The following is a 20,758-nucleotide window of genomic DNA, read 5'->3' as shown; positions in this document are numbered from 1 at the left end:
GGCATTAAGAAGGTCAGGATCTTAAGAACATGGCATTGGTGACTGAAGTGATAACGAAGTCATTCGACATCCTAACGAAATCTGAAGAGTTACCAGAAAGTGAGTGAGAGATGAGGGGATAAAGCGTGATACAGTCGAATGGCAAATTTCAAGTGATCAGGGATTTCTTTTTTTAAAACACTTTATTTGCTTGTTTGTTTGTTTGCTTGTTTATTTATTTTTTGAGAGAGCGAGTGAGCAAGGAAGAAGGGGAGAGAGAGAGAGAGAGAGAAAGAATCTTAAGCAGGCTCCACGTTTAGTGAGGAGCTGGACGTGAGGCTCAATCCCATGACCCTGGGATCATGACCTGAGCCAAAATCAAGAGTCAGATACTCAACCGATTGAGCCACCCAGGCATCCCCTCAAATGATCAGGGATTTCTAAAATAAGTTGAGTAGTAAGAATTTGAGAATAGCACTGGAGAAGAAGGATGTTGACTCCTCTGTCCCAACACTGAGGTAGGTGTGATGTGAGAAATATCTCCTTTTGAGATGCTAAAGGGAAAACGATTCTTCTGACATTGTTTCACACTGCCCAAACCATGTACAGTTTATTTCAGTAAGTCCCAAATCTTCGTTCAGAAAGCATGTTCAATTCACCTAATTTTATTTCAGAAGATTTTCTTAATGAGATGATGATGATCATGTTTTGAAATTTTTTCTTTCTTTCTTTAAGTTTATTTATTTTTGAGACAGAGAGAGACAGAGCATGAATGGGGGAGGGGCAGAGAGAGAGGGAGACACAGAATCGGAAGCAGGCTCCAGGCTCTGAGCCGTCAGCCCAGAGCCCGACGCGGGGCTCAAACTCAGGGACCGCGAGATTGTGACCTGAGCTGAAGTCGGACGCCCAACCGACTGAGCCACCCAGGCGCCTCAAATTTTTTAGAGTGAAACCTTACAACCAAAATTATTTATTTTTATTTTTTCCAAATAAAATTTTAGCAACATAGAAGTCCATATAAAATTTTACCTTAAATAATTTAATAGCTTCTGTCTGTAGAGCTTCAGAGGGTAGTGTTGTCAGTGGGAAAATGATTCCTTCTTTGCTGTGACACAAAGTAGGGTGTCTCCATATCTGAGAGGCTACATACATGATAAAATGTAAACAGAAAACACAAGAATCACTTATTTTGGCCTCCCATTAATTAGCCCTTTAGAAATTAGCTTATTCAGGCCTGGCTCACAGCTTTAAGTCTTACAGTTCGTGAAAAACCTTTGGTAACATTATTTTATTTTAGTTTCCAGGTCATTGGGATTTTCATGTTTCTGTGAATAAAGTAAATCTAGAAGAATTTGGTCTTAACATTCTATGTGAAACAAGTCTACCAGGGCACTATGACATAGCTGAAATTTGCTGAAGATCAGTGACCTAGGTAGAGAAATGATTCTGAGAAGGAGCTGGAGAGAAACAGAGAGGAGAAGCCAGAGTAGAAGGAGACAGAAAGATAAAGAAAGAGAAACTTAAAGACATTCCTAAAACCAAAATTTATTAAATTCCTATACTAGATACTGCAAGTAAATATGATCTCTGTATTACATAAAGCACAACATCGAATCTAGACTCTCAATGAGGACACCTGAGCCATAAAAAATTAATCTCAATGCAAAGCAACAAATGCTATAAAAGAGTTAAATGCAAAGTGCATTGGGACATAGTTTTAACATTTATTCAGTACCTTTTATGAGCCAGATGCTGATGTGGAGTGGGCTTGCTGACAAGGGGAATTCCTAACGTAGGTAGGATTTTATCAGGTTAGTGAGAAATGTGAAGGAAGGGGAGAGTTTCAGGCAGAAGGAATAATGTGAGCAAAGGTAGAAAGGTTATAGGACATGGCATATTGGGGAATGATGGTGTCCCTGGAGCCTAAGAACCACAGTGAGAATCTTGGCCCAGGACAAACAAAGCCAATGAAAAGATGGATAGATTGCAGGGAAACAGGAACTCACAAAGTGAAAACTCCATTAGGCTAAGGAGTCCATTTCATAAATTATAGAGCCTTATATGTTGTGAACTTACAAGGTTCTCCTTCGATATTGAGCAGTTTGCAAACCAGCTGTTCAAATTCAGATCCAACATTTACATTGTTACTTCCTGCCGCAACAGTCAAATGATAAAGCCAAGTGTCCTTAAAATCAAAACACATTAATAGAGATGTTAACTAAGATATAATTTTTGATGACCTAAAGAAAAAAAACAACTTTCATAAACAGTAGAAAACTTTGACACTGAAGAATTTTTTAATTTTTAAATAATAGCCAAAAGCCACTTAGTCGAACAGTTCTGAAGCAGGCTCTCTTGAATTATGTACATAGGACCTTTTTCCATTGTTTAAAACTTTATTATTTTCTATAGATGTTTCTTACAAAAAGCATGATAAAATTAAGTAAGTTAATATGATGCTAAGAGACTAGAATAAATACAACCAGTTCATATTCTTTTAAGAAACACAAAAAAGTCTATCAAATTTAAAATCTGACTCTCAATACATATGAATAACACATAAAAAATACTTGGGAAATCCAGAAAATTTAAAGAAGAAAATAATATCCAGAAGGAACTTACCTCAACACAATAAAGGCCACACAAGAAAAACCCACATCTAATATCACACTCAATGGTGAAAAACTGAAAGCTTTTCCTCTAAGATCTGGAACAAAGCAAGGATGCCCACTCTTGCTACTTTTATTCAACATAGCACTGGAAGTCCCAGCCAGAGCAATAGGGCAAGAAAAAGAAATAAAAGGCATCCAAATTGGGAAGGAAGAAGTAAAATTATCTGTTTGTAGATGATAGGATCTGACACATAGAAAACCCTAAAGAGTCCACAAAAACATTGTTAGAACTAATGAATGAATTCAGGAAAGTTGCAGGATACAAAATCAACACACATAAGTCAGTTGCACTTCTATATGCTAACAATCAAGGAAAAATCTCATTTGCAATGGCATCAAAAAGAATAAAATAGTTAGGAATAAACTTAACCAACTAGGTGAAAGACTTGTACACCAAAAACTATAAAACATTGATGAAAGAAATTAAAGCAGACACAAATAAATGGAAAGACATCCAGTATTCATGGACTGGAAGAATTAATATTTTTAACATGTCCATACTACCTAACCTCCAGATTCGGTATAATTCCTATGAAAACCCCAATGGAATTTTTTACAGAAATAGAAAAACCAGTCCTAAGGAGCCACAAAAGACCCTGAATAGCCAAAGCAATTTTGAGTAAGAAGAACAAAGCTCGAGGTATCACACTTCCTGATTCAAAATTTATTACAAAGCTACAGTGATCAAAACAGAATGGAACTGGCATAAAAATACACATATAGGCCAATGGAACAGAACAGAGAGTCTGGAAATAAACCCAAGCATATACGGTCAACTGACCTCGGGCAAGAGTGCCAAGAATACACAATGGGGGAAAGGACAGTCTCTTCAATAAATGGTGTTGGAAAAACTGGATATCCACCTGCAACAGAGCGAAATTCGTCCCTTATCCTACACGAAACACAAAACTCAACTCAACATGGAATAAAGACTTAAACATAAGACCCCAAAACACAAAAGTCCTAGAAGAAAACATACGGACAAAGTTTCTGCGCACTGGCCTTGGTGATGATTGCTTACATATGGTATCTATGGTACAGGCAACAAAAGCAAAAATAGACAAGTATGATTATACTACACTAAAAAGCTTCTTCACAGTAAAGGACACAATCAACAAAATGAAAAGACAACCTATGAAATGGGAGAAAATTATTTGCAAATCATTTATCTGATAAAAGGTTAATATCTAAAATATATAAGGAAATCCTATAACTCAATAGTAAGAAAAAAACCCAATTAAAAAATGGGCAAAGGAACTGAATAGACATTTCTCCAACGAAGACATACAAATGGCCAACAGATAACACGAAAAAATGTTCAACATCACTAATCATTGAGGAAATACAAATCAAACCATAATAAGATATCACCCTGCACTCATCAGAATGGCTTTTATAAAAATAATTTAAAAAAAAGATAACAAATGCTGGTGAGGATGTGGAGAAAACATTTATCCACTTCTAGTGGGAATGTAAATTGGTACAGCCACTAGGGAAAATACTAAAAAATAAAACTGAAAATAGAATTACCATATGATCCAGCATTTCTACTTCTGGGTACATATCCAAACAAATTGAAATCGGGAGCACAAAGAGGTATCTGTACTCACATGTTTTTTTGTGGTATTACTCACAATAGCCAAGACACGGAAGCAACCTAAATGTCCATTAAGAGGGGTGCCTGGGTGGCTCAGTCGGTTGGGCGTCCGACTTTGGCTCAGGTCATGATCTTGTGGTTTATGACTTTGAGCCCCATGTTGGGCTCTGTGCTGACAGCTGGGAGCCTGGAGCCTGCTTCGGATTCTGTGTCTCCTTCTCTCTCTGCCCCTCCCCTACTTGTGCTCTGTCTCTTTCTGTCTCTCAAAAACAAATAAATGTAAAAAAAAAAAAAATGTAAACAAAAAAAAGGAGTAATTTATAAAAGCTGTTTATATGTTAAAGATATTGTAGCCATCCATGAAAATTTTTTTTTGTATTATCCTTTTGGTTATGTTTGTAATTTTATTTGATATAGACAAGTATTTCAATTTTTTTAGTCAAAACTATTGACCATTTCTATTGTGATTTCTTACGTTTTTTTTTTTTTTTTTTTTTTTTTTCAAAAAGTACATTCTATTCAGATATCAGATAAAGGCCCTTTAAAAAAATAATTTCAGGGGCGCCTGGGTGGCTTAGTCAGTTAAGCCTCTGACTTCGGCTCAGGTCATGATCTTGCAGTTTGTGGGTTGGGGCCCCGCATCGGGCTCTGTGCTGACAGCTCACAGCCTGGAGCCTGCTTCGGATTCTGTGTCTCCTTCTCTCTCTGCCCCTCCGCCTCTCATGCTCTCTCTCACTCAAAAATAAACATTAAAAAAAATAGTAATAATTTCATTTATCTCTTTAAATTCATTTGGAAACTATCTTGCTATATGTATGAGATGAAAAACTAAACTCATGTTTTTCTAAAGAGCCAATCTCCTCAATATATAATGAGCATACCATATTATGTACTGAATTATCCATTACCTCCCCACTAATCTGTGATGCCTCTTTTATCTTTTAATTTTTATCTTTTAATTTTATATTATATTAACTATAATATATTAATATTTTACTATTATATTAACTCTTTTATATATTAATGCTTACATTAACATTAACTATATGAACAGGGGAGGGAGCAGAGGGAGAGAGAGAGAGAGAGAGAGAGAGAGAGAGAGAGAATCTCAGGCAGGCTGCATGCTTAGCAAAGAGCCAGACACGAGACTCTATCCCACGACCCTGGGATCATGACCTGAGCCGAAACCAAGAGTCAGACGCTCAACCTATTGAGCCATCGAGGTGTCCCTTATTTTATGTTATATTAACTTTTATACTGTTTACTTATTACATATACATATAATACATACAATAATTCATTTTTAATTGTATCTAAACCAAAATTTTGTTGAAAATGAGTCAAAAATATAACGGAGAGGTTTTAGAGTCACCCTGAAATACCCAGTCTGAGACATCCACATTTTGATCTAACTAAAGCAAACGTACTAATTTCAGCCTTGAGATTACTTTGTTTTTACTTTTTTTTTTAATGTTTATTTATTTTTTGAGAGAGAGACAGACAGAGCATGAGCAGGGGAGGGGCAGATTGAGAGGGAGACACAGAACCTGAAGCAGGCTCCAGGCTCCAAGCTGTCAGCACAGAGCCTGATTGAGATGACTTTTAATGAGAGGATAGAGAAATGACACATTTGAACAAGGCTCATTTCCAGGGACATGAAGAAGCTCTGCAAATAGGGCTGAAAGTCTGACAAGGTCTCTTCTTTGTGTCCATAAAATTGATTTGAAAATCATTACCAGATCTTAATGACGTCAGTGTACTTCATTCAAATTCAACCAGTAAGTCCCTAGGTACCTTTTCATGCTTGGATCCAATTAGGAGGTAAGTCGGACCTTGGTCTTTGGGATGGATCACGATGGTGTAATGTGTGGATAATAGACTTCGCCCACTGGCTTCATAATCTTCATCTGAATCACAGGATCTGTCAACCTCTTCAACTTTAGCTTCCCAGAGTTTGATCTGACCTAAAGGAAACTAAAGTAAATGTTAGTAATTTTGAGGAAGGCACTTTCTAGATGTTTTCCTACTAAAATTTTTCGTAGTCCTTTTCATTCTTACCTATATAAAGCATACTTTTTTTTTTTCAATGAATGCCCAAAGACAATTGGGTTATCCACATTGTTACAACAGTAGTGGTCACAAGTAAAATACCCAATTATAATATAAAAGAACAGTTTGAATAGCAGACAAGAAGCTAGTTCTGTACGGTGGTTTGGATTATTCATTACACTGAAATGACCCATTACCTACTCAAACAATTATGTAACTCAGTCAAACTATTCATTTGACTTTCCCCCCACAGAACTGATGTGATGATTAAGGTATTGGATCAAAAGGACAAGCGTAGACCAAGTCTCAATGCTATTCATAGAAAAAGTGACAAGGTTAGGCAGCTGATACGAAGAAGTGTGATTAATTACCATCTTAAACCCAATGTGTTTCAAGGATATTTATTAACATATGGAATCTATCATGAAGCAATGCCATGATTTCTTCCATTTTACTTTAAGAGTAAGAAAAACTTCCTAAAACTGATTTACATTAAATTTTTACCTACTTTTATTGACAAAAGCCATCCTATCTGCTGTGTTGAATATTTAGCACATTTGTTTTTAAACTTTTGTTTTAATTAAGTACAATTTATTCCAGGAAAACAAAAGGTCTGCTTCAGATTTACAGCTTCTAAAATATTTTATCAGGTTTGCAATTGCAGTCTGAAAATGTTTGTTCTAACCTAGGGATATTTACCAATATCCATTTTCATGCTCAGGCCCGGGGCTCAGTGTGGGGCTCTCTTCCCACCTGCACTCACTTTCCAGGTGGTCTCACCCAAGCTCATGGTTTTCGTGGCAGCATAATTAGCTGTCCTCATGTTTATAACTACAGACTCACTATCTCTACTTAGCTGTCTAACAGCATCTCAAACAACCTACTCTGCTCAGTCTCCTCTACGTTGTTGGCAACATTATCTTTCCAGCTATTTAGGTCCCAAACCTTGACATCAACACTGACCATCTCACTACTCCTCAAATACATGACGCATGCTCCCGCCTCAGGGCCTTTACACTTGCTATTCCCTCTGCCTAGCATGTTATTGCCTGAAATCTCCACATGGCTACTCTTTTACTTCCTTCAGAGCCTAATTAAAACATTAGCTTCTCAGTGAGGTCTTACCTGTATATCTTATCTTAACTGAAATATTATCTGCCTAATAGCTGATTAATAGTAAAAAATGATTTAATTCATTTAATTAAACTTGTTCTCTTTCATGAAAGCCATGACTTCTCATTAAATTAATAAGTATTTTCTCAGTAGTCACTCTGTGCAAAGCACTCTGGGCACTGAACAAAGAAAATTTGCTTTTGAAGGAAAAACGCAAAATTAACTTACCTACACTTTCAGAAAAAGACAAGCAGTAAAAGAAAAGCCAAATAAATAAATAAATAAATAATAAACACTATTTTTAATTTACTGAATAAATACAATTTTATTTATTAAATAGATTTATTTATTTATTTTTTAATTTTTTTTTTCAACGTTTATTTATTTTTGGGACAGAGAGAGACAGAGCATGAACGGGGGAGGGGCAGAGAGAGAGGGAGACACAGAATCGGAAACAGGCTCCAGGCTCTGAGCCATCAGCCCAGAGACTGACGCGGGGCTCGAACTCACGGACCGCGAGATCGTGACCTGGCTGAAGTCGGACGCTTAACCGACTGCGCCACCCAGGCGCCCCTAAATATATTTATTATACATTTATAGCAGAAGATTTGTAACAATAAGTAGCAAGCTTTTAAAAATGGGAAAAAGAAAACTAAGTCTACTGTGATAATATATGACAATCCTACCCTAATTGTGTGCTTTAGATATATCCCTATGAAAATCGAGGTTTCATCCATCCGAATATTTAAAGACCATTATTCATTTTAACCAAAGGATTCACCAAGCCTCCATAAACAGTAAACAGACCTAGTGCTTTTAACTATTTTGACTGAATAAAAGAAGACGCTAATCCAGATTAAAAACAAATTGTTTCTGAAACATCTCTCGCACAAAAGTAAGTAGGTCTATATGGATTCACAAGCATTCTCAATACTTTTCTAGTGATTACAATGGAATTCTACTCATCCACCTACTTCTTCTGACTCGTTTCTTCTGTGACCAACCTTATCCACTTTTATTACATTATTACTAATTATTAGTGAGAATAAGTTCTCTTTTAGCAAAATTTAAATAAATTTCTATGTTTAAAACAAATGCTTATTATAGGAAGTATAGAAAGATATAGGAAAAGAGAATGTAAAAAAATCATCCATAAATTCTGCCATCACAGATAATTACTCAATATTTTGGGACAGTTCTTTCCCATCTTCTGCTATGCATATTTTTACATACATGTGCCGGCCTGAGAATTATAAACTCAGCATCCCAACCATCCACTCCTAAAATCTCCCTGTAACTGCAGAAGAGAAGTTGGGAACTACATCTGTCGGAATCCCCTTCCCTCCAGGGTTCTCAGCTAGAGCCTGCCTCTGAGATAATCTACATGAGGTGTGGAGCGTAAGGGGAAGGAGAGGTTGTTACTCTTTTGAGACACTTGCAGTCAGATGTGTGGGCTGATGTGAGAGTCACAGAGCTTTCTCCTAAGCTGTTGAGGACGAACTGCCTCTGTGCTTTGGGTCAGGATTATACTGAATGTAGAATTTTATGTTGTGCTTATTTTATATTCTTATGTAAGCATTTCCTACATTACTTCGGAGGTATAATTTTTAATAGCTCTGTTAATTCCCACCCCATGAACAACATCGAGAAAAAAGGCATGCATTTTAAATATAGCTGGTTGGAACTGAGAGTGCAGTCTGAAAATGCAGCAGAGAAGTAACTAACTGACCTAAGTGACGTGGTCACTGGATCAAGAAGCCTGGTCTCATTGATGCAGAAATTAGTCACAGGCTGCCATTCTGTGGGGCTCGCATCAGTATTTTATGCAAGTATTTTCGGCACATGTTGATCCAATTTTTAGTTTCAGTGATCCAAAGGTGATGAGGAGTACCCACAATGATAGCCAGGCATACACCTGTGAAAGCTATCCCATCTTTTTCTTTTTTTTATTTATGTATTTTTGAGAGAGAGAGAGAGAGAGAGAGAGAGCAAGGGAGGGACAGGGGGAGAGAGAGAGAGAGAGAGAGAGAGAGAGAGAGAGAGAGAATTCCAAGCAGGCTCCACGCTGTGAGCAAAGATTCTGATGTGGGCCTTGATCCCACGAACCATGAGATCATGACCTGAACTGAAACCAAGAGTTGGATGCTTAACCAACTGAGCCACCCAGGCACCCCTCCCATCTTTGTACTCTGAAAGTGTACTCATGACTGGAGATAACTCAAGTTCTTTTGGGAATGAGATGAGTTTAAAAATGAATACAAGGATATAAACAGGTAGAGGATGGATAGATAAGTGGTATCTAGGGATTTGAGAGCCTGGGACAGGACTGGAATCTTTTCCCTCCCCAGATTTTCTTTCCTATCTTGCTGTTCCCTTCATCCAGAACCTGGGCAAATATAAGAAATCGACAGCTTAGAATGGGGAAGATTTTTCTCTTCTAAGACAAAGACACATTAATTAAAAGTTGCCAAGGGTTATAATTAAGAGTCAAGACCCTTGTAGGTGTGTGGTTACCCCAGTAATAAATTTTTGCAAGATTTCAACCTTATCAAACACTCTGAAGTTTTTGTTAGCAACGGAAGAGAAAGAGAAAGAGAAAATTTAAGCCACAACAAAGAAATGCCTCTAATCGGCTTATTAAAAATACATACATACCTTATCTTCTTGGCTACGAAAATAATACAATGTTTTTCCTATAAGCGTACACCAGACTCTCTTGGAGTAGCCATGCTTTACCTGAAATCATATTTCAAAGAATTACAAATGTAGCTCAGAACTCTGACACCGTGAAGTGTAGCATATACACTCCACCTGAAACTGTACTCGTATCCAGTTCGCTCAAGGTATAGATATTCCAACTAGATTGTCCAAACGCAGTTTAAGATTTACCTGTTTGGCTTTAGTGCTCACCATTCAACACTTAACAAATTTTTGCTGTATGTCAAGTACGATGCCTCTAGGGCTAAGAAGTCAAAGACGAACAAAACAAGATGCCCATTTCACAAGTAAGTTTATGTCATAATTTCTGTGTTTTACAGATTTTCAATAATCTTGTGGCTCTCTGGGTTAACCCCCTAATAATGTTAGAAATGAGAAGGTTAAAACCTAAAAAAATTCTAGTGCTTTCCCAAATATTAAAGATTCACTCTTCAAAACATCTGATGCCTTCTCCAGAAGGATTCACGCAAAATATTAAAATCTATAATTATATACTGAGTACTGCCTATGTGTCAGGAAATATGTCAAGTGAGTGGGACAGAATTTGATTCTACCTCTTGACTTTGAATAGTTAGAGATTGCTCTAGGGTCTGTGCATTTTATAATTTAAGCGAAGGGACTCAGGAAGGCCTTGCTGACATTGAGTCAAGGCTCTGAAGGAGGTGGATGAGCCATACAGTCATCTGAGGGGAGAACACTGGACAAAGGGATATGGTATGGCCGGGAGATGGTGTGTCTGAGACTGAGCAAGTGAGGCGAGAGGTCACCGTGGAAGGGACATGAAGGGTGGGGGTGGGAGGCATGCATGTCTTACAGGGCCCTTGTAATGACTTACACTGAAATGGACTGTTCTGACAGGAATACACTGAGAAGAAAAGAAATAACTTCCATAACAGAGTTTACAGGAGGCAAGTCACCCGAGTAGAAAAGGCCTGTTTTTTGAGGTCAAATGGACCAAAGCTTCAACTGCAGTTCTGCGTCATGCTAGATGCATGTCCTCAGGCAACTGACTTAACCTTTCAGCCTTCTGGTCCATAATGTGGGAGTATTGTATACCTTATTGGGCTGATGTGATGACCAAGGGAGAAAAGTAAATAAAGGATAATAGTAGTTACTCAATAAATGCTTCCTTCCTTACTATGAATAAGGCGCAGTAAAACCACATGTTATTTAAACCCACACACATAGCCAGACTTTGGGCTGTGGTCTTAAGCAAACACCACCATCCAACAGTTTGATGGATTTAGAATTCGCTCGAGGAAAAACAAAAAAAGTTTCATTTGGCAAGACATATTTCAGTTTAATTAAAGTTAGAAACAGATATTTACAGATAAATATCCTGTAAGTTTTAAACAGTTTGTATCACCCAGTTGTTTCTTTCTTTCTTTCTTTCTTTCTTTCTTTCTTTCTTTCTTTCTTTCTTTCTTTCTTTCTTTCTTTCTTTCTTTCCTTTCTTTCTTTCTTTCTTTCTTTCTTTCTTTCTTTCTTTCTTTCTTTCTTTCTTTCTTTCTTTCTTTCTTTCTTTCTTTCTTCTTTTAAACAAAACCCAGAAGGGCCTCTCATCAAAACTGGAGTACAATGCATCTGGCTGTAGAGAGCATACTTTTGAAATGATTTATCTTTAGCACAACGTGTACCTTTGAAGAACTACAAGTTAACAAAGGCCATTGCCAATTCACTGTAAAAACTGTGTTTTAAAAACACAGTCTATCTTTATGGTGTACGTCTGATTGTATTAGAATTTCTTAAAACTCTAACTTATTCTGAAAAACTCATAGTAAAGCAAATTATGATAGAAGAATCCTCATAAAAATTTAAAGGCAACCTCCAACCCTAGGGCTTCGGCAAACAAAGTAACTGAGTCATTTTTTTACCTTGAATCTATAACAAAGGGACTTCCTATCAGTTCTGTCTGAAACTTTAAAGACACGGTATATCATACCCTGATTAGCCTCTGTCATCACACAAAATATAAACTGCCACAGTCGTCTCTCCTCTCCTAAACATTCATGCCTCCAGCATTCTCCACCATAAATCCTGTCACTAGTGTTGTTGACTTCCAAATTGAGGTGAAAGTCTTGTGATAATAATGCCTCGCATTTTGGGAGTGTTTATGATGTGCCAGACACTGTTCTAAAGCACTTTATAAGCTTAAATAATTCATTTCATCCTCGGGGCACCTCGGTGGTTCAATTGGTTAAGCATCCGACTTCGGCTCAGGTCATGATCTTGCAGCTCGTGGGTTCGAGTCCCATGTCAGGCTCTGTGCTGACAGCTCAGAGCCTGGAACCTGCTTCAGATTCTGTGTCTCCCTCTCTCTGCCCCTCCCCCGCGCGCGCGTGCGCGCACACACACACTCTCTCTCTCTCTCTTAAAAATAAACATTAAAAAATTAAAACAAATTTCAATCTTCCCAACACCCTGTGAGGTTGTCACTATGATTATCCTTCCGCTTTACGGATGAAGACAGTAAGGCAAAGAGCCTGCAAGCAACCTATTCAAGGTCACACAAGGGCAAGTGGCAAAGCCAGGACTTGCGCCCATGCTCTTGCCCTAGCCTCTTTCCCTCACTGCCTCTCTACATCCTTAGCTCACAGTTTCATGCTCTCTTCATTTCCACTAACTTTTGGTGTCCCTCCATTTTTGTCCCTCCATCCCCTCCACCGCACCTTCGACTTTTTTTCTTCACTGGAAACTGCTCCACTTTTGAAACTGACATTTTATTCTCTGATCTCAACCTTCTTCCCCTCCTTCCTTCTCTCCTTATTCACACCACTCCTGTTCTTTGACCTCTTTCCAAACAGTAAGTCCCCTGATTCTTCCATTTTATTCCAGTTTATCATTTCTTTCCTGGCCTCTCTTCCCTTCCTCCCAATCTTGGGTCCTGGTTTGGTCACAAAACACCTCTTGCTCCAAGGGCTGGGATTGTGTCGCATTCTCTGCTTCAAACATATACACTCAATACAATTTCATCTCCATTTGCTTTTAGGTAATCCAGTGAAGAGTGTGGGAAGAGAGAGGGAAGGTTATGGGGGGCTTTCTGCCATAACATTAGCCATAGTTAACAACTTAAAATTGGGTGATAAATATATGAGGTTCGTGTTATTATTCCTTCTACTTCCACACATTTGAAAATGCCCAGAATGAAACATTAATTTCAAATCATCACCTTGATAGGCATGTATAAAGCAAGTAAAGTTAATTACAGAATCTAGGTGGTGGGAATATGGGTGTTCATTATAAAACTGTCTTCCAACTTTTCTGCATAATTGAAAATTTACATAATAAAATATTAGAAAAAAATGACTATCCTCACATTGCTACAATGTAAATTCTCTGCTCCTATTTCTGGGCATCTGAAGATGTAAGAGAAAAATAACAAGTTCCAATCACTAAAGTCAGGTGGGTCCTAGTAACACTTAGCAATCTTTCTATTTGCCCTTGAGTATATCCCTATGTCCCTGATTATTCTCAATCCTTTCCCTCATTCTCACTACATAATTTTGTCTTATGGAGTAATCTTCATCAAGAAAATTGATGATATCAGGCGTGATCTCATTCAATGCCCGACAAACTTAGATATTCATCCTTCCTCGCCTTTCTGCCAGTCCAGCCCTTCCACCCTACCCACCATGCCCACTCACCATGCCTCCCCACTTTGCCTACCACCACACTTGCCCACTATGGCCTTCCACCATGTCCTTCTGCCATGCCCTTCCACCATGCCCGCCCACCATGTCTTTCCATCATGTCCTTCCACCATGCCCGCCCACCATGTCCTTCCACCATGCCCGTCTACCACGCATACCCACCATGATCACCCACCATGTCCTTCCACTATGCCCTTCCACCATGCCCATCTACCATGCCCACCCACCATGCCTGCCTGCCATGATCGCCCAACATGCTTGCCCACTATGCCCTTCCACCATTCCTGCCCACCATGCTCACCCACCATGCCTGCCTACCATGTCCTTCCACCATGCCCACCTACCATGCATGCCCACCATGATCACCCACAATGCTTGCCCACCATGTCCTTCCACCATGTCCTTCCACCATGCCCACCTACCATGCTGACCAACCATGCTCGCCCACCTACTTCTTTTGAGCTTCATTTCCCACTTCTCCCCATCCTGGCTTCTTCCTCTCAGTTTGCAAACTCCAGGTATGCCTTTCCTGTCCTAAAAATGCCTCTCCTGACACCATGTTCCCTTCAGCTTCATTCCCTCTAATGTGCTGGACCAGGTGGACAGTACTCTGAACTCAAATACTGCACTTACTCATCTACCCTTTGTCTTTCAACACACTGCAATGTGCCTTGCTTGCGAGCACTCCACTGCCTGCAGACCCCTCCCACCCGGTCACACACTCCACTTCCACGATCCCATTACCTACTTTCCAGGGTCTCTTCCAGGGTCTCCTTTGTATGCTCTCAGCTTTTGTAAAACCCAGTGTTCCAGCAGGAGGCCCCCACTCTTCCACCACACACGTGTCCCTGGGAGACTTCTGTCATCGTCATGAATTCAACCACTACATTCATGCTGAGAATTCCCCAAATTCTTCTCTCCAACCCAGCCTCCTCCTCTGATGTAGACTCATTGGCACTGCTTGACGGACTTCTTAATTCTTAACTCAGGTGTCCTCAAAGCTCTAAAAATTGGCATGGTCCAAAATAACCTTTGAATTATCCTAAAACTGTTCCTCCTCCCTGAGCTGTCTTATGTGGCACCATCTTTCACCCAGCCAACCATTTGCACTTCCTAACCCTGAATTCAACCAATCTAACTGAAGACTTTACCTCCTCTCATTATTTAAATTCACCTTCTCCTCTCTTTCCCTATGACCAGCTCAGCATCTCGTCCCCTTCACAAGAACAACTTCTGCTAACTGTTTTTAGAACTTCTTTCCACCTTGCCCCCTGCAAATCCACCTTCCTCTCAGCAGAGTGATCTATTAGCAACATGAACATGCCCCTGCCTCTGTTACAAACCTGAAGGGTTCCACATCACGTTCAGGGTGAAGAATAAAGTCTTTAACAAGACAGAAAGTCCCTCCATAACCAGGCCCCTCCACCTTGTTCTCCAAAGGACATGTTTTCAGCTTATATGGCACCGCTTTGAGATACTGTCTTTGTTCCCACTGTCTCCTAGCCTGGGATACCTTCCCTGCCCATTTCCATTTGGTGTAACGATTCCTTCTCTTCCCTGAAGACTCAACACAAATAAGTCTTCTCTGAGAAGTTGTTCCTGATCCCACAGCCTAAATTAGATTTCTCTGTGACCTTACCATGCCTCTCATAATTGCACTTGGTACATATTATAATATGCTAAGTCCCTTTCTTTCCCAATAGATTATGCGGCTCTTTGAGGAACGGGGGGTGGGGAGGGGCCAATGGCTTATTCATGTTGATATCCTCCAGCCCATTGGCTGGCATGTGGTAACTACTCAATAATTTTTTTTTAAATAAATGACTTTTTATAGAGAAAATGTTCTTCCTAAGTATTAAAAGTTGCAAGAGTGAATATCCAGAATCAAATTAGTCAAGTTCTTAATATCTACCTACATATTTCTGTACTTAATAACAACGTGACAGCCTGAGAAAACGTCCTCCCCTGCAAAGTATTCAAGTGCTGTTCTGCAGTAGCTTAAATTGTAGCCTGAGTGTGAGCTCAGAACAAGTCACTCAGAATAACTGAGGCAAGAGTTTCTCTTATAAGGCTCTGAGGGCGACAATATGGGGGTGGACATGAAAATGGTAGGAAGGAAACCTAATAAGCATCCTGTCTATAAACCCAAATGGTTTAGTCATCTGATAATCACATCTACTTATGCTCATTTAAAACGCAAGTATGAAATGGGACGCAGGGAATAGCAGAAATGTAACATGCAGAAACTGACAATGCCATGTGGGTAAAGTAAAAACAATCAAACAAACACACGGTGGAACAAGTAACCAACCCTTAGCCACAGGATCATATTAAAGTCTAAGGGTTTGATACACATGGTCCTTGAAACAGGAAGACAACTAGTTATTATGAATTATAGTAAGAATATGATTTAAAGCATCACTGTGTTCACTGGAAAGTATATATTTGCATAATACTAAGAAGTTTCTAAGTCATCAGTAACTGAAAAAATATTTTCATGGTACTGTAACATTTTGGAAAAAACAGAGCACAACTCGGTGAATTTTTTCTCCTACTTTTGGTGTAGCTGGTCAATCTTTGTAAATATTACTGAATAGCACCCATATTAATGCTAGCTATGGTGACATAACTCTTCTAAATCTAAATTTTTAACTTATGTAAACAAAGCACATGAAGGATGAGTGGTTACTCAGAGGTTATTTTTGTGTGTAATACTTTATGCGTAAATATGTTATTATATTTTTCTAAGAGTGACCAATTTTTAAGTTTAAAAATAATATTTATCTTAGGATTCTTACTCTTTCTAAAAAAACTTAGAAAACAGAATTAAGCAAGAATAAAATCACATAGCGCTAACCAATATGTCTTGGTATATTTCATATTCAGACCTTTTTCTATAGATGCATATAATAAAGTGGGATAATAATATAATACTGCATTCTATTTATTTTATCACCTAACAGTTGTCATAACATATTCCTATAGCACTAAATATTCTTTTACAATATTTAAAATGGCTGCATAGTAGGAGTGCCTGGGTGGCTCAGTTGGTTAAGTGCCTGACTCTTGATTTCTGCTCAGGTCATTATCTCACGGTTCATGAGTTCGAGCCCTGCAGTGGGCTCTGAGCTGACAGCACAAGGCCTACTTGGGATTCTCTCTCTCTCTGCCCTCCCTCACTCATGTGTGCTCTCTTTCTCTCAAAATAAATAAACTTTAAAAAATAAAAAAGAAATAAAATGGCTGCATAGTAAAGCATTATCTGATTATATGTACTTATTTAAACTATCCCTACTCTACATTTAAGTTGATCCCAATTTGTCTTTGTTATAAACCATGCCATGCATGTAATCTTTCTGGGGCAATGGAAACATTCTGTATCTTGACAGAGTGACTGTAAATATTTGTCAAAACTCATCAAACTCTACATTTAAGATCTGCATTTTAGTGTATGCTAATTATATCTCATTTTTTAAAAATAGGAAAAAAATAAACCATGCTGTGATAGACATTCTTATACTTAAATATTTGGCAAATTAAAACCATTTCCTAAGTATAAATTTCTTGGACTGAGATTGCTGAATGAAAAGGTCTGTATAAATGTTTTTACACATTTAACATCCATTCATTTGTTCATTCAAAAGCATTCACTGAATTAACACTTGGATCAAGACACTGCCAAATTCCTTTTTTTTTTTTTTTTCCAAATTGCCTTCTAAAGTAATAAGCTCACTCATTTTGTGTCAATGCTATGTTTCATAATTTTAAAAAATATCCACCCTTTGACCAGATTTTTTTTAAGTTTATTTATTTATTTTGAGAGAGAGTGCGCAAGCAGGAAGAGAAAGAGGGAGAGAGAGAGAATTCCAAGCAGGCTCCTCCCTGTCCGCGCAGAGCCCGATACGGGGTTAAAACTCACAAATTGTGAGATCACGACCTGAGCCAAAACCAAGAGTCAGACGCTTGACCAACTAAGCCACCCTGGCGCTCCCAGAGTTTTTAAAATATCGTTTGTATTTTTTCCGTCTACCAGCTCTACTTCTTTCCCATTGTGTCCTTCGTTCCTTTCCCCCCACATTGGTATTTATCCTTTACTTATTGATTAGAAAAGCTTGGTTTTTACACATTTTAAATGCTTTCCCAAGCTTTTCAACTGTCTTTTCAAAATTCCGCTTAGGGAATTTTTGATGGTTAGAACACTTGGCATCATAAGCAAAAGACACTTCCCACCCCAAGATAATATAAATTTTCAATACACATACTCTCTGACACCCACTTACGATCAGTGGGGCTGACTCCCCAGCTGCCCAGGACACTACACTGTACTAAAGTTCCTACCTTGGTGAGCAATCCCTTCACCGTGGGTTTGCCCTCAGGCTGCAGAAAATGTGGGTCGGCAGCTTGTACTCGGAGAACATTCTGCAATACTTTAATCCATTCTTCCAATATATTGGGAGAATCTGCAGTCAGATAGTAGGTGTGTTTTTCAGTGGTCAGCTGGAACGGGATGAGAAAGAGATAGGAAAGGAAACTCTGAAGATTTAGGATTATTAGCATTCCCCTGTCTCTCCTAAAAACAACATTAATTAACATAGAAACAGACATGCCATACCTTGAATCCTAGGTGCTAAATAAATGACTCCACAGATAATTTAGAATAGTTTAACCAGATTGTGAGAATTACAATAATTAACTTTGTGTTGAAATCATTGTTTTCACTTTAGTTTAAAGTTTTTCAGAGTGTTAAACTTTTGCGTCATCATTTTTTATTTGGCTTATTTGTTACATTTTCTTTTTCTCCTTTAAATGTGCTACAGTCTCCCAGCTGTTGAAGTGAGCAGTAGCATGACTGGAGACTGTAATAAAATAATACATTTTTTGCAAATAAAGAGGAATTATTTGTTATATAAATTAATTATAAATAAAATAAGAAGTCCTTGCTTATAAAGAAGAGAAATTCTTACAACTAACATGTGATCAGATATTATGAATTAGCAATGTTTCAGTCTCAAATGAACCACATTTTGAAATTTCCAAATATTTCAGAACTTTGTAGATTATTCTTTTTTTTTTAATTTATTTTTTTCAACGTTTTTATTTATTTTTGGGACAGAGAGAGACAGAGCATGAACGGGGGAGGGGCAGAGAGAGAGGGAGACACAGAATCGGAAACAGGCTCCAGGCTCTGAGCCATCAGCCCAGAGCCCGACACGGGGCTCGAACTCACGGACCGCGAGATCGTGACCTGGCTGAAGTCGGACGCCTAACCGACTGCGCCACCCAGGCGCCCCAGAACTTTGTAGATTATTCTTATCTGCCATGCTTCCAGACAAAGCTTTCCTTCTACTTTTTTGGGCAGTTCTCAGGTATTAACTATCTCTTGAAAACATAGACAATGAGCCTTTCTGATAAATGTTCATTATACCCTCTGAAGGAGCAAGATAAGAAAATAATAATAATTATTATTTTAAAAATATTTTTAAATTTATCTATTTTAAGACAGAGAAAGTTGGGAAGGGGCAGAAAGGGAGAGGGAGAGAAAGAATCCCAAGCAGGCTTTGCACTGTCAGCACAGAGCCCAACACAGGGCCTGAACCCACGAACCATGAGATCATGACCTGAACTAAAATCAGAGGGTGGATGCTTAATTGATTAAACCACCATGAGCCCCAAGAAAATATTAATTATTGAAGGTATTTCAGATAAAGTATCTGAATTTATTTATTTAATTTTCTTTTAATGTTTATTCATTTTTGAGAGAGAGAGAGAGAGAGAGAGAGAGAGAGAAAACAAGCAGGGGAGGGGCAGACAGAGAGGGAGACACAGAATCTGAAGCAGGCTCCAGGCTCTGAGCTGTCAGCACGGAGCCCAATGCAGGGCTCAAACTCACAGACTGGGAGATCATGACCTGAACTGAGGTTGGACACTTAACGGACTGAGCCACTCAGGCACCCTAAGGTGTCTGAATTTAAATCACATATGCCAAACTATCTCAACAGCCTGTGTTTTAAATTTAACAGATTTCTAGCAAGACTGGTTTTATGTGTGGGTGAATGGCCAGCAGCTATGTCTAGGGTGTGATTCGGTAGGAGGTAGGACAGCCTTCTTCTCACCAGTATCTTTCCCACTTAGGTGTTATAACAGCTGGAGTTCATACAAGAAATGGCATTTTCGGGTTCTTTATCAAAATGCAAACCCTCCTGAATTTAGTAGTACATCAAACTAATAACATCTTATTGGTAGTTCATTTCTCAGATAAGCCTTCCCTAAAATAGCCAGACAGGTTAAGAGCTGAGAATAGCTGGAAGATGAAGTATAGGGGAAGAAGAATGTAAGGGACAAGGGCAAAGGAAGGGTAGTGGACAGTTACTTAACACAAACCTAGTTTATAATGTAGTTTGAACTGAGAAGGCCTGGGGTTTCACACATTTTTGAGGAATCACACTTAACACAAAGTGAATAAAGAAACATTGAATCGGGGCGCCTGGGTGGCTCAGTCGGTTAAGCATCCGACTTCGGCTCAGGTCATGATCTCACAGTCCGTGAGTTCGAGCCCTGCGTCGGGCTCTGTGCTGACAGCCCAGAGCCTGGAGCCTGCTTCGGATTCTGTGTCTCCCTCTCTCTCTGACCCTCCCCCGTTCATGCTCTGTCTCTCTCTGTCTCAAAAATAAATAAACATTAAAAAAAAAAAAGAAACATTGAATCATCCAATCTCCTATTAGCTTGAATAACCAAGAATTGAATTTTACATGATACAAAAAAGAAAAAGCAAAAAAAAAAAAAAAAAAAAAAGTACCTGAACTGTTTGTTTGTTATCTCCTCTTAAAATACTGCAGGTTGCGCTAAGTTCAATATGGCCCTGGGGTTTTCTAATTACGTCACTCTGTAGGAAAGGAAGAAAACGAAACGTAAAGGGACTGCCTGTAATAGTAATAGTAAGAAATGCTTTGTATAATTAATTGCATTACAGGAAAGAATAT

The 20,758-nt window shown here is 38.6% G+C and overlaps 1 protein-coding gene across 8 annotated transcripts in view; it reads right to left on the bottom strand.

Annotated features, from left to right (window-relative positions):
• PLEKHH2 (pleckstrin homology, MyTH4 and FERM domain containing H2) overlaps positions 1–20,758 on the bottom strand; it is a 119,728-nt gene that overhangs the window by 39,834 nt on the left and 59,136 nt on the right. For 7 of the 8 annotated variants that reach the window (XM_045054150.1, XM_011281045.4, XM_045054152.1 and 4 more), the window contains exons 14-19: positions 20,575–20,661; positions 18,117–18,275; positions 10,066–10,146; positions 6,043–6,222; positions 2,056–2,164; positions 1,009–1,121 (exon numbers count right to left, since the gene is read on the bottom strand). In XM_045054150.1, coding sequence (XP_044910085.1) covers positions 1,009–1,121; positions 2,056–2,164; positions 6,043–6,222; positions 10,066–10,146; positions 18,117–18,275; positions 20,575–20,661 — 729 coding nt within the window. The remainder of the gene's footprint in view (positions 1–1,008; positions 1,122–2,055; positions 2,165–6,042; positions 6,223–10,065; positions 10,147–18,116; positions 18,276–20,574; positions 20,662–20,758) is intronic. The other variant, XM_045054149.1, reaches the window with a different exon arrangement.

Source organism: Felis catus, chromosome A3, assembly GCF_018350175.1.
Source record: "Felis catus isolate Fca126 chromosome A3, F.catus_Fca126_mat1.0, whole genome shotgun sequence".
Lineage (NCBI taxonomy): Eukaryota > Metazoa > Chordata > Mammalia > Carnivora > Felidae > Felis > Felis catus.
This window is presented reverse-complemented; position numbering and strand designations above follow the sequence as displayed.